The sequence below is a fragment of the Gossypium arboreum genome, chromosome 5, assembly GCF_025698485.1.
Source record: "Gossypium arboreum isolate Shixiya-1 chromosome 5, ASM2569848v2, whole genome shotgun sequence".
NCBI classification, from domain to species: Eukaryota; Viridiplantae; Streptophyta; class Magnoliopsida; order Malvales; family Malvaceae; genus Gossypium; species Gossypium arboreum.
Window position 1 is genome coordinate 13739800 of NC_069074.1, and position 14881 is coordinate 13754680.

A 14881-nucleotide genomic window follows, 5' to 3' on the forward strand; every position below is an offset into this window, starting at 1 on the left:
ATTATTTTGTAGATGGATTGTAAATAAGGTTATAAGTGTAATGTTAGTTTGGTATATACATATAAATATGTGTTTGTGTTTGAAGCCATATTATGGCATGGTAAATTGAACTAAAATCTAGATAGGTACATATGAATTTAAGTTGATGTTTAAGTGCTCATAAACTAGGCAAAATGAATTGAATTTGGTATGTTTATAATTTGGATTTGAATGATGCTTTGATGATATGAATTAGGGATATAAATGTGGTACCAATGAGGGTACATTGGTTAGGCACCTAGGATGATTGTTTTGACATGTTTTGATTATATTTGATCGTGTTTTGAACTAGTTAAACGAATGGTTTTTGAGTTTGTTTAATGTCCAAAATTGCAAGGAATGATAAATTATTATTTAAGGCACCTTTTAGGTCTACACGGCCAGACACACGGGTGTGTGAGTTGGCTGTATGAGACACACGGCTAGCACATGGGTGTGTAAGGCCGCTTGGGACACGGGCATGTAGCTTGGTCGTGTGACCTAAGTCAGGAAGTTACACTGGCATAGACACGGGCTGGGACACGGCCATGTGTCCTTACTTCGAATGCCCACACAATAAGACACACGGGTGTGTAACTTGGCCGTGTGAACCCTATAGCTAAAAAATTTCTAACTTTTTCTAAAAAAAATTTCAAATATTTTTGATTTAGTCTCAAATCATTTCTAAAGTGTTTTCAAACCCTCAAAGACTTAATATGAGATTTTATACATGTTAATGATGCATCATTTTATGATTTTTTTGAAATGTTTGAAATGAATGATTAGATTACGATTATTCGGTAATGTCCCAAAACCCTATTCCAGCGAAGAACACGGGTTAGGGTTATCACAGATTGCAAGCATAATGAGTTGATGTTGTGGACATTGTCATCCCAGGCTGAATGATAAGTGCTATTGTTGATTTAAGGGCATATGATTTGTTTATATAGGAGAAAGTCGAGAGTAAACTTGGTCTCTCAATTAGCAAATCGACTAAGAATATCAGTACTATAAATTTCAAAGAGGTCCTAGCTGTGGGAGTAGCACAAGATGTTGAGCTACAAATCAATTAGTGGAAAGAAAATGAAGACTTCGAGGTAATTTATTTAGATGATTGTGACTTCGTTCTTGGCTTGAATTTCCTTGACAAGATTAATGCTCTGTTGGTTCCTTTTTCCGATTGCATATGTATCTTGAATACTTGCCAACGACAATTCGTTGTGTCGATGAGTCATGCTAAGATAGGTGGAACCAAGGTATTATCAACAATCCAATTAGCCGAGGATGTTCATTGTGGTAAGAACATTGACTCAGTAGACTGAAGTGTTAATGAGACCCCCTTGGAAATGCTAGAGGTGTGACAAACCAATGTGAAGCCTGTTGAGTTATCAGTGGGGCTACCATTTATGAGAGATGTGAGTTGTGCATCAAACTTTTGTGGGAAAAATAGTGATGCAAACTAGGCAGTTAAACATAGTAAATGTTATGAGTAAGGTACATCTTAAAGACTTTCCTAGTGTTTTTCATTATAACTTGCCATTGACTTAACAGAGACATAGGGGCTCTTTTAGAGTTTTGAAACGAGTAAGCCGAAAGGTTTACAAATTGGAGTTAGTGACAATATTCAAAGTTAACTCAGTGTTCAATGTGGGCATGTCTAAGCCTATTTGTGAGGATTAAAAGGATTTGAATTGAGGCAAGTCACAATGGGGACAAGTAAGAGCGGTGGGCTTTTGCAAACGAGATGTACAAATGAGAGAAACAGTTTGAGTTAGATGATGACAAAGACATAAGTTGAGACAAATGTTTTGAGGGGCAAAACTACCTAACAAAAAGAATGGTTGGGAATCAGCCTAGATGTCGTGGCGGTTCTGAGACGAGTTAGACCAATTTCATTCTGAGGACGCGATGAGGGCATCACGAGAATGGGTGAGGGAGAATGTCACGGGTCGTGAGCTGAAGCCTGTGACGAGTGCACACAGAATGTCCGTTGGTGATCAATTGATTAAATGGAGCTCATTTGACCCACTTGAATTGATCCGATTTGAGGAACATGTGGAGAAACTCATCTATTTAAAGCCTTGGTGTCCCGGTGGAACACTCCAGTAAGAATAGAGTTACCATGATGAATATTGTAAATCTTTATGGATAAGATTGTATAAAGTTTAAATATCTTAGTACTGTCATATTGTAGATAGACTTTGATCTTGACGGTCAATGTAATTTAAACTGCACCATTAAAACTGGGGGAGCTCAACTATGAATAGATGTCTTTGCTCTCATTTGTAATCACCCAGTTGTAATTATTCAAAGTACTAGAAGCACTTTAATGACATTTACTCAAACATTTTGGTGTGCTTGGTTTTCTTATGATTTTTCTATTCGTTTTTTGCTTATTCGCTTGAAAGTTATTTTATTTTATTTCGATGCTTTAGAGAATTTTTTTTTGTAAATTCTCGCTTTCAAGAATTAGATTAACTTAAATGAATTTAAAACTAGCAGAACACGTGACATTCTTATGCTCCTCCTGCTGTGAGAGATTTTTTAGCTAGAGATGCTAATTTCACAAACCGTGTTTCGTGCACTTCTGCTACTTGCAGATTAGAGTAGGAAAGGCCATTTTATTTTCTAAGAAAATACTTATATCAAAAAGATATTTTATTATTAAAATAATTAACAATTAGTATTCCAATAATTTTAACAACGATATATCTTATTTATATATATAAAATTAAAATAAAATTTTGTAAGTATACACTCATGAATAAAAAAATACAAACCCATAAATTCGTTAATAAATAAATACAAGTCAACGATGTTATGCTATTAAATCTATCAAATTATACAATCACATAACAATATTAAACCAAAAACTTATTAAACCGTACATTTGAACTTTATAAATTTAGAATTTTTAGAATCAATTAGCACCTATCGTATGTATATATTATTTTTGTGTATTAAATAACAATTACAATCCCATGCGAATGTTTAACATCACCCATCAACGACATTATAAATTATTCAGTAAACATACGTATATTATTTGAGGTTTACGCATGTACTTATGTTTACAACTTGAGAATTTAATAATGGATTAAATCGGCATAATGTCAATAATGAAATGCATTTTCTAATAAGTACTCGACGTCACCATAAGCCATAAGCCATTTTCATCTAATATCCATAACACAAGGCATAGCATTAACATATATACTGATATATAAATAAATTAATCTAATCGCATAAAATGAATAAACAAAAGCAGAATGATGTACCAATAGTCCAAAACTTTGGGCCGTAGTCCTTGTTGAAACTGTTCTTCACTAGTGGTTGCGCCGCTCCTCACCAGGTCAGGTCGGGCCTGGTCTGCTCCTGTTGAGCTCCACGCGGGTTGTTCAAAGAAAGTGTCATTCTCTATCACCTGCCATTTTGTTCACAGCAGATCATCTTTTTGAATAAAAGAATCCTTTCTTTTTTCTTTGTTGAAACTTTCATCTCTCTTTCTTTTAAGTCAAAATACATCCTTTCTCAGTTCTATTTCTTTGCTTCATTTCCATTATCCTTTCAGCGCGTTTAGAGATGGAGAATGGGGGACTTCGGTGAGGGTATTGTTCGATGTAGGATGACGATGGAAGGTTGATCCTAGTCAAAAGTGAGGTAGCGAGTGTGTGACGGAGAGGGTTACGGGTGATAGAAGGAAACTGAAGGGTTGGATTGGCTCAAGGGTGTGTTAAAATGGAGGGCAGGCTTGCTTGTGGCTTAGCTGAAAGTGTTGGAGGATGGTGCAATTAATGGCGGCTTCAAGCAAAGATGGAAGGTGTCGTATGGATTCAAAGGTGAAGGGAGGCTTTGGTTAGTGATAGAAAACACAACTCAAACAAGAATTACAAGATAAACACGTTGTTTATAAGCAGCTTATTTTCTTGCAACAAAAGCTGTTGAAAAATAGCTGTTTTATGGTAAGCAATTGCAGGACTAGTTAAATTGTTGCATGGACTCTTGGATGCTGCATTTCCAAGAATTTCAACAAAGTCAACTAGCTCAAGAGGGAGAATAGACACCCAACTTCGACCGTAACCGAAAGAGGCAGCTGAAAATGGTTTGGTAAGAATGTGATTCACCTGAACAGATCTATCCTGATCAGACTTAATGGTGGGTGTCAGGGATGAATTTGAGCTAGAGGGTAGGTGCACATGTTGGCTAAATGGAAAACATAATTTATTAAATTGCACACGCTGAGAAATATAAAATTTGTCATTGCTATTAAGACACTTATAGTCATGATAAGAAGAACTGTACCCAAGAAATGTGCAATGCTATGACTGAAAGGCAAATTTGTGTTGATTAAAGGTATGTGTCAGAAGAAAACATTGGCGCCCAAAGACGGGGAAAATTATAGTTTGGCTTGCTGTCAAAGAGCTTATCATAGGGGGATTTTCCATCAAGAATCTTCATGGCAACCTATTAATAATATATGTAGCAGAATAGAAGGCATGTAAAATTTTGTGGGATGGAAGCTTTTTGCTAAAAGAGGAAGACCAAGTTCCATAATATACCTGTGATTATACTTAATAAGAAGACAATGAACCGTAATAAGTAAAGAAAATACCAAAATAAAAGAGAGAACAAATAACGAAACTCTCCACCCGAATTGGATTGCAATTCTTTCAGCTTACCCCCTAGTTGGCATTTGGCTGGCTTATGAAAAGTAATCGTAGCGGCTTGAGTATCAAACTCGAAGTATGGCTCCTATAAAAATCCATCCTACCCTGCCATAGGCTTTATTCATAATAAGCTTCAAGGTTCCTAATGTTTTTTTTTCCCTCTACTTTTCTTTTTGATGAGCTGGATCAATTCTGAAAATAATATGATGTTATCATTTATCTCCCACCCGTGAAAGCATTTTGGAAATGAAAGATAATTGCACTTAAAAGTGGTTTCCATTGAAGAACCAAGATATTTGCATTTAATTTGCTTGAATGGAGGAAATTTAGGCAAACGTCTGTCACCAACGGTTCAATAATATCCCAATTGTGCTAAAAAAAATACAATTGATTTGTTACCCGATCCTGGAATTTTCAACGAACTTATTTTAAACATAGCATCATTGACTTCCTCCTTACAGAAGGATTGAGAGAAGAGGTGCTTCATCTCGTTAGGGACTTTTGGCACATTTAGTTCACGATTTTTTTTTCTAAATTATTTGTATTAACTATTTCAGGACCATTGCAATTTCCTTGAAAATAAACGATGAAACAATTTGACACGTCTTTTTGTTCTTTTAAAAGTTTATCCTCCTCATTTTTAGTCACATAACCATTCTCTTATTAGCGACAAGGTGAAAATATTTAATATTCCTCTCACATTTAATGATCCAGGTTACTCTTAATTTTTAAGACCATAACATCTATCCAAGTTCAAGGACATCCTCACGTTTCAACCTTAAAACTTCCCCATCCCTTAGTGAATTCTCATCCAAGAGGTTCTCTTGTGCTACTTTCAATTTTTTTTTTTTTGAGAGAGAATACTTCCAATTCTTTGAATAACGTTTGTTTTCTCACGAGAATATTTTCTATGGCATAATTTTATTTTAAAATTTATGGTATAAATATTTAAATCATATAATTAAAGATAAATTCATTTTGTTATTTATTTAATATTTAGCATACTTTTCAATTTAATCGCTTGATCAAATTCTTTAAACTCATTAGCCACACAATGTAGACCGAGTATTATTTTATTGCAAGTTTTAACGTTGAGCCATTTTTCATTAAATATTTAGTTTATTTTGATATATATATTTTTAACTAATGCTTATCAACTCGTCATATTAAACAACTACATAGGATAATAAATATTCTTTTTCCTAAACCTATGTTATTCACGGGGATCTCAACATCCTGCGAAAGCTATAACTTGGAGTTTAGAGGTTAATAAATATTACTAAAAATTTAGCAAACCACGTGTTTAAAATTCGAATCCATCAAATTAAGAGTATTAAATAAATAACATTATATATTATGATGTTGTATATAAATGATTTTGTTTTAGTTTAATACATAATTTAATATTCGAGTTTGACACTTCTTTTTACCGTATTATAAAAGGTTTTAAATTTAAGTATCAAATGACACATCAAATTTTTTAGTTTTAATATTTTATATAAAATTTTAAAAGGATAAATTATATATGATATTTAATGCAATGTACAATGTCATATATGAATTTTAATTTGTATAATTTTATGCATGAAATTTTAATTTGATTTGAATTTCACAAACCACTCGTAACATTATCTTATTAGCACAATTTTATGTTGACATATTACGAAACAAATAATTATATTATTTTAATATAAAAATAAATAAATAAATTTATTTAAACTTATACAATTGAATCAAAATTAAAATTTCATATATATATATATGAATCACAATTTAAATTTCATATATATAATTATACTAAATCAAAATTCATACAATTTATCCTAAATTTAAATAAACAAAATTTGTTGTTATAGGTATTAATTTATTTATTTTTGCTGGAAAGGGTTCATTTTTGCCTACAGCTCCATGGCTTCAAGTCATAAGCCTCTTTGATAGTCAATCTCAGCTCAGCCCACCACTGATAGGTATTGCCGACGCGTTTCTTACATCATAGCATCATTGATCATCGACAGGGACATTGTGTTTGAAAATTCTGCAGGGAAGAAGACGAACGATGAATCCAACGCAAGCGAGAGCGGCTGAATAATTTAACGCTCGGAGTCTAAATAGCTTAAATAATTACCGGTAGGTTTGATTCTCTTCATCAAGTCTTTATAATTTATAAAAAGTTAGAAGTCATTGCTACTTTCTCTATGTTGCTTTCTTGGTTTGAATGTTTCTTTGAAAACGACATTTATGTCATAGGAGATTGGTTGTTACGTTTTTTTCCCAATGACTTCGGCTTTTTTTTTGCTTTTGTTTTTAAGCAAGAAGCAATGGACTTGCATGTTTCAATATACCATACAAATTCAATTGGCGGGCTCCAGCTATTTTGTAACAAAACAAACCATCCTGTGCCACTAAGCTTTTTCTTGATCTCATCTATTCAAGTCCTAGCTAAACAGCATTGACTTTGGCATCGTTTACCTCTGTTGCATGTAGCAATAAAGGGACATGAAAGGCCAAGATTTTTATTCTAATCCCACTGGGACTATTTGCAACTTTTTTAGATCCATTCAAAGTAGTTCATTTCTTACCTTTTCTTCTTTTTGACATATAGATTATGTTCTCATTTGAATATAAGGAAGTTGCTTCATGAATTGCGAATTGGTTGATGTCAAATGGATGCTGTTCTTTGTTATGCAAATTTAGAAGCAGAAACCAAATAATTTCCTGGTCTTTTACTCTTGAACTCCCTGAAGCCTTTGGTTGATCTCGCAAATGGGTTCAGCCGTTTGGTTATTTTTGCTAGTGGTTTCTATTCATATCTATATCGTTGCAGCTGAAACAGACCCTGATGATAGTAAGTTTGCCTCTAATCACTACTTATTTTGTTTTCTTATAGCGCAGTTTCTGTTGGTTCTTTTGGTTTGATTTGGAAATATGTGATTGATTATCTATACATGCTAACCAAGTTTCTTAACTAGCAAAGATGATATTTTCGTGAAGATTAGTGGTTAAGTCGAGCAGATGAGGATATAGGATCACTTATGTTCGCCACTTATGTTCGCCTAAATGCCAATATTATTCTTCCTTTGCTTGCAAATAGACTCTGAACTGAATCAAGGAAGTTAGTCAAACCTTTTGGGATGGTGAGGGGTTTTTCTAATTTTATGAGAATGGTTTTGACTCTAAATGTTTGAAGCCTTGCAGTTTTTTGGTCTGGGCTCTGGGGTCTACCCGTTGAAGAATCCACTATCATAAGATGTCTATGTCTGATTTAAATTAAAGGGCTAAATCTATTTGTATTCCTCCAATTTCATGGAAATATATGTCAAATGATTTGGAATTGCTACCTCAGAATTGAGCTTTGGTTCTGATCAAAGGGGAACTGTTTGTGTAGATAGTTCGCTAAGAGCTGTCATGAGTGAGTGGAAAAATGTACCATCTAATTGGGGGAGAGGGGATCCTTGTGATGATAAATGGGTTGGAATTGGGTGCACTGGTTCTCGTGTGACCTCAATGTAAGTCGTTGGTGCTTCCACTTTTAAAAATATTTGTTTAGCTTGGATCTTCCAGCTTTGTGATCTTCCTAACATCTTTTCTGTTTCAGAAATCTGCCAAACATGAAATTGGAGGGAGGGCTGGTAGGAGATATTTTCTTCCTATCTGAGTTAAAAGAATTGTAGGTCCTTTTGCCTACTACCTGCTTCTTCTTTTGTTTTTGGATACAAGGGATGTGCTAATTCTTGTAGAGCCACAAATAAAATTAAAATTTGTTTCTTTCATTTCTTTCAATGAATGCTATATCCATTTTTTTGTGAATTAGTTAGATGCAGTAGTGTTCACGGTTATGGTTAGTATAACATCTTTGATTTGGCTTCATTTTTCAGGGATCTATCTTACAACAAAGGTCTCAGGGGAATTCTTCCACCAGCGGTTCAAAACTTAAAGAAGCTAGAAAACTTGTAAGGGGATCTATTTCCTGACAAAGCATCAACGCGAAGCAAATTTCTTTATGCATTTTTCTTAGAAGATCTTTTTTTTTTCTGTTTAATTTTTTTTCCTGAATGGCAGAATCTTGGTTGGTTGTGGTTTCTCTGGTCAGATTCCCGATACAATAGGATCTTTGCCACAGCTGAGGATCCTGTAAGAATTTGATCTTCAATAATTATTCCTCTAAAGTGACTAACAATTTCTTTTGGATTCTTTCTATGCATTATAAATATTAAGTGAAGGACATTACCTTGGCAAAACTTCTATTTGAGGCTCCCTGATTGTTGGCTGTATAATGTTTTCTACTTATTTTTCTTTTACATCTATTAATCAGATTACTTTCATGCTGGCCAATATTCCCTGCAGATCTCTAAATTCTAATGCCTTCTCTGGGAATATTCCACCGTCCATTGGTAATTTATCAACTCTTAATTGGTTAGATATGGCTGACAACCAACTTGAAGGAGAAATTCCAGTCTCGAATGGATCCACTACACCAGGGCTTGACTGGTTGATTCATACCAAGCACTTGTATGTCATTTTTCTTTGTTTTTTATGTATGTTTAGTTGGGTTTTTTTTTTGCCAATATTCTATTTTCTTCATATAGTAATGATGTTCTCCATTTTCGACAGCCATTTCGGGTTGAATAAACTCTCTGGTCCAATTCCACGCAAACTTTTCAGTTCAGATATGACTCTAATACATGTGTAAGTTCTATTTGGTTTCTATCAAATAGTTTCTGCAACTAGAGAAAAAGGCACATTTTCAGGACAAATTTCTTCTATAAATATTGATTTCTCTCTCAACAGTTCATGCATAACAGGGCACTTCATATTTGACGCCATCCTTTCAAAGGAGAGAGGGACATAAATTTTTTCTCTCGTTTCTGCTCCTTCTGCATTCATTAACTGTGTACATTTGAAACAATTGATTTCCCATCTCTGTGCCAGGCTATTTGAAAACAACATGCTCTCTGGGCCTCTTCCTACGACACTTGGGCTTGTGAAAACTCTGGAGGTGGTGTGAGTATCTAGACCAAGTACCTGATTGACTTAATGTCGAGGTTTTAGATGGAAGATTATTTTCTACGGGGTTTTTGACAATAAATAAATTTATTGTGTTGGTACAGGCGCTTTGACAACAATTCACTAGAGGGGGATCTTCCATTGAATCTCAACAACCTTACAAGCGTTCAAGATCTGTAAGCTATGAGCATAAAAGGCTGATAGTTTTCTGCACTTGTTTATGGAGGTCAGAAGGGAACTATTATCCTCTCTTAATTGAGACCATTTGGTGTTAATTTTCAGGTATTTGTCCAACAACAAGCTGACTGGGCCTCTGCCTAACCTTACTGGCATGAGCAGATTGAACACCTTGTAAGTAACAAATGCTTTGATGAGTCTTTAGTCTTCTCAAACTGCACTTGTCGTCTTATTTTTGTTCCTTGCATATGTTTAGGTGTATCCGAGTGACATTTGGCTTATCAATTATCATGGTCGTCTTGTTTAATAACAGTAGATATTTTTATTATCATTGCTAATCCTTGTTCTATTGCATAATGTGCAGATACTTGAGTAATAATAGTTTTGATTCATCAGATGTTCCTTCATGGTTTCCGACCCTGCTGTCCTTAACAACATTGTATTTCCTCTCTCTCAGCCTCTTGTTCTTCATCTACTGACAGAGATGCATGAAAGTTAACCGAAGATTGAAATCATATTAATTGTTTCAAGTGTAGAACAAAAATTATTTTAAGCATTTCCACCATTTCTCTTAAAATTATATTAGTCTAAAAAATGCTTAAAGATGGTGCTTGTCTGGGAATTGTAACATTAAAACTTTCGTTCTCACTAGTATTTTTCTGTAGTTGGGAGAGTAATCAATTCATTTGTGTGACAGAATGATGGAACGTACTCAACTTAAAGGTCAAATTCCTGCCTCATTCTTTAATCTTCTACAATTGCAGACTGTGTAAGTATGCTTGACCTTACACATTGTACTGGAAAATGAGGATCCCAAACAAAAAATTGTCACATTTAGGAAATGATCATTGGAATTTTGCCCCCTTTTTCTGTTATACTGTTGACAGGGTACTAAAACAAAATGAACTTGATGGTTCCTTTGATATTGGCCCAAGCTTTAGCAACCAGCTGCAGATCATAAATTTGCAGGGTAATTCCATTACGAGTTTCAATAACACTGGCGGACCTATCAGTTTTGACATAGTGTAAGCTGGAATCATTTATTTGCTGAATTACTAGGCTTATATTCTTACACGCCTTGGAAGCTGGATTATCTGTAGATAGATATAGTTGATGTTAAAGATTATTAGTATACCTTTTGACATCACTGAAGTTCTTTCTGCCAATTTCTGCAGACTTGTAGACAATCCAGTGTGCCAGGAGACAGGAGCAGAAGCAAATGATTACTGTAGCTTACCTCAACCAGACTCCTCGTCTGTGTATACAACCCCTCCAATGAACTGTGTGCCTAATTCATGTGGTACTGGTCAAATTTCCAGCCCCAGATGCATATGCGCGTATCCATATACAGGAACACTACAATTCAGAGGCCTTTACTTCTCGAACTTGCGAAATGAAACTCCATATGAAAGTCTTGAACAGAATTTGACACGGTTCTTCCGGTTCCCTGAATTACTTGTGGATACTGTTTCACTAAGTAATCCACGGATGGATCAACATCAGTATCTTCTTTTGGACCTTTATTTATTTCCATATGGCCAAGATAGGTTCAATAGATCTGGAATTTCAAAGATTGCATCTGCCCTTAGCAGTCAGGATTACAAGCCACCTGAACAGTACTTTGGACCTTATGTTTTCACTGGTGCTGCTTATGAGTACTTTTCTGGTAATGCACATGCAATAGAACTAAAATGAATACGTAAATTTCTATTTATTTAGATTCATTTTTTCCATGATGTGTTATATCATCTAGATGGACCTGCACACTCAAACAAATCAAGTGCTGGCATCGCAATAGGAGCAGCAGTTGGTGCTTCAGTGCTTTTTATACTATTAGTGATTGCTGGGATTTATGCTTATCGTCAGAGGAAGAGAGCAGACAGAGCAACCAAAGAGAGCAACCCTTTTGGTATGATAATTCTTTCATTTAGTTCTTTCCGGTTTGATTGTATGGAATATCTGAGGTACTGATCCTCCTCCATGAAAACATAGCACACTGGGATCCTAAGAAGAGCAGTGGTAGCATTCCTCAGTTAAAAGGAGCAAGATGCTTTTCTTTTGAAGAGCTTAAGAAGTACACCAAAAATTTTTCAGAAGCCAATGATATTGGCTCGGGGGGTTATGGAAAGGTTTGTTTTGACTCGCATTCTCTCTGCATTGCATATATGCTTATCAAAAACATGCATGCTAGAGGTGGTCTCACATGCACTGTTTCACATCATGTGCAAGACATATTGAAATTTGTAACTTATTGCGAATCGTGATCAAGACAACAGAGAATACGGTCAAATAGGCACATTTATGGGCGCATGATTTCAAAAAATATAATGAAGTATATATATCTGAAAGAAATAGTCATTTTATTCTATGTTGCTCTTCATTTTTTTGAAGTATTTGTGTCCAATATCTGACACATGGGTATGGGAATATAACCTCTAAGGGTTATCCAAATACATTGAAAATTTTTGAAAAATTTAACCATATTTGATGGTTACACTAAGTCGAGTAACATAGGTTTTATTCATTGTTTTATTTGAGGCCACTAGCACTGGCCCCTTTTGCACACAGTGTTTGCACTGAAATTTTTAGCTTTGACCTTAAAGAACGGATTTTTTTTTTTTGGCCAGAATGGAAGTTTGAAATAGATTACAAAGTTATTATTCAAAAAAACCTCGGGGAACGGAGAACTACTGGTTGCGTACAAAGAGATATTAACACAGAATAAAACTTTAATGTCATTTGTTTGCTTCAAGACCATGCAGATATTAGATAATTTATGCGTTCATTTTCAATTTTCATGAATGCATTGTGTTCATAAGAATTTACATGCAGCATATTGATCTCAACCATGAAACACGGAGATACTGTATTAGTTTGCCATGAATTGAGAACTTTTCTGAATAAACCAAAAGACTTTTTTCTGGATACTTATTTATTTAGCATGATCATTGTGAGTTATAAAATTAATTTTCCAAATAATTTAGAATTTCCTTATTTACAGGTTTATAGAGGAACTCTACCCACTGGTGAGCTCGTTGCCATCAAACGAGCTCAGCAAGGATCAATGCAGGGTGGACTGGAATTCAAAACAGAGATTGAGCTTCTATCTAGAGTTCATCATAAAAATGTTGTTAGTCTATTGGGATTTTGCTTTGAGCGAGGTGAACAAATGCTAGTATATGAGTATATTCCTAATGGCTCACTTAGTGACAGTCTGTCAGGTATCTTCCTCTTCATCCAAATTGGATTACATTATCAATAATTAAACGGCATGTTACAGTGTCCTTAACACACAAAGAAATGAAAGATATATTTACATATATTTGATGAGCTACACTAAACTGCTGGTGTAAGAGGAAGAGAAACAATATAGCCCAGTGCTCCTCTAGTTTGAACTTTCAACCATTATCACTATCATATCTTATATAAGACTCTCTCTCATAGCAAAGAATTTCACATTATAAGCTCAGTAATGAAAAGCATTCATCGTTATCCCTAATGGTGATTTTACTTGTTAAATTCCAATTTATTTCTTAATAAGCATCTTTTACTTACATCCAAAGCTTTTTCTTCACTCATGGGTTTACTTATTTTAAAAATAACATTATAATAATGCAGGGAAGTCAGGAATCAGATTGGACTGGCCCAGGCGACTGAAAATAGCCCTTGGTGCAGCTAAAGGTGTGGCATACCTTCACGAGCTGGCAAATCCCCCCATTATTCACAGGGACATCAAGTCCACTAACATCTTATTAGATGAACGCTTAAATGCTAAAGTTGCTGATTTTGGTCTCTCCAAACCTATGGGTGACAGTGAGAAGGGTCATGTTAGCACTCAAGTGAAGGGTACGATGGTGAGTTCTTCCATGCACTTATTCATGCATACTATACTGCCCTTATAATGTTAGAAAATTGAGCACCAAGACCAGCTGTTGCCAATATTGCTCAGCTCAGGCACAAGGGTCAGCTGGTGCAGATAGTCCTCTTTTTGTGGTGATCTTTAGTTTATTTTCCTTTCATGGTAAATGCTGATATTCTCTCGGTCTCTCCTCCTAGACCATCCCTTCCTTCATAGACGCTGAATTCATTCATTAATACATTTGAGTGTTTGCTGCAACCATGGTAATTTTACTGCACGAAATTGATTGACTTTTGGATAAGGTGGTTACTGATGATTCTAAAATGCTGATAGTATGCAGAGTTCTAAGTATTATTTTATTGATGTTGCAGGGTTATTTGGATCCTGAATATTATATGACCCAACAGTTGACTGAGAAGAGCGATGTTTATAGCTTTGGAGTGCTGATGCTGGAAATAATAACCGCGAGAAGACCAATAGAGCGAGGGAAATACATAGTAAGGGAGATGAGAATGTCGATGGACAAAACGAAAAGCTTGTATAACCTCCAACAGATTCTTGATCCAGCCATTGGTTTTGGTACATCGTCCAAAGGCTTGGAGAGGTTTGTAGAACTGGCAATGAGATGTGTAGAAGAATCAGGAACTGACAGGCCTACCATGGGTGAAGTGGTGAAGGAGATTGAAAACATTATGCAGATGGACGGCATGAATCCGAATGCAGAATCAGCATCAAGTTCAGCAACTTACGAGGATGCAACAAAGGGAGCTGATCTCCATCCGTACGATAACGATTCTTTTGCTTACAGTGGAGCCTTCCCTCACTCAGCTGCCAAGATAGAGCCCCATTAAATGTGGGTTTCTTTTACCATGTTTTGTTAGCAATGAACTTAGTAACAGTGAGAGCTGCTTCTGTTTTTTTTCCCTTCCACTGAATGGTGACTTACAAACTCAATCATGTGGGATCTTATTCTTATTTGTTGGATATTATTATGATGTAACTTTTATTAGAAAGAATTCTTTTTTTGTAAATAGGTAATGCGACTGTTGATTCAATTGCTTTAGCATATAATTATTATATCCAAATGCATTTAATTCGAATTATTTATGAAATCCTTTAGTTGTTAGGATTAGTGAATGTAAAGTAGAGAAGTGGT

At 35.1% G+C, this 14881-nt stretch overlaps 1 protein-coding gene and 1 long non-coding RNA gene across 9 annotated transcripts; one reads left to right on the top strand and one right to left on the bottom strand.

Annotated features, from left to right (window-relative positions):
- Positions 1 to 3147: 3147 nt before the first annotated feature.
- On the bottom strand, positions 3148 to 4208 carry LOC128293194 (uncharacterized). The gene is made up of 2 exons (XR_008283308.1): positions 3297 to 4208; positions 3148 to 3195 (listed from the first exon to the last, which is right to left on the bottom strand). It is a non-coding gene; the product is annotated as an uncharacterized LOC128293194 (long non-coding RNA).
- A 2323-nt stretch (positions 4209 to 6531) lies between these two features.
- LOC108450392 (leucine-rich repeat receptor protein kinase HPCA1-like) lies at positions 6532 to 14780 on the top strand. 8 transcript variants are annotated; one of them, XM_053027830.1, is made up of 21 exons: positions 6532 to 6652; positions 6727 to 6812; positions 7288 to 7530; positions 8071 to 8191; positions 8281 to 8352; positions 8561 to 8635; positions 8745 to 8816; positions 9030 to 9194; positions 9297 to 9371; positions 9615 to 9686; positions 9794 to 9865; positions 9972 to 10040; positions 10231 to 10305; positions 10564 to 10635; positions 10754 to 10891; positions 11042 to 11532; positions 11620 to 11775; positions 11859 to 11995; positions 12868 to 13087; positions 13485 to 13720; positions 14097 to 14780. In XM_053027830.1, the coding sequence occupies exons 3-21, from the start codon at positions 7449 to 7451 to the stop codon at positions 14574 to 14576; spliced, it is 2880 nt and encodes a 959-aa protein (XP_052883790.1). In that variant the 5' UTR covers positions 6532 to 6652; positions 6727 to 6812; positions 7288 to 7448; the 3' UTR covers positions 14577 to 14780. The 8 variants fall into 8 exon arrangements, with proteins under 8 accessions (XP_052883790.1, XP_052883789.1, XP_052883794.1 ...); XM_053027829.1 differs by having other exon boundaries at positions 9030 to 9371; XM_053027834.1 differs by lacking the exon at positions 7288 to 7530 and having other exon boundaries at positions 9030 to 9371.
- Positions 14781 to 14881: the final 101 nt, after the last annotated feature.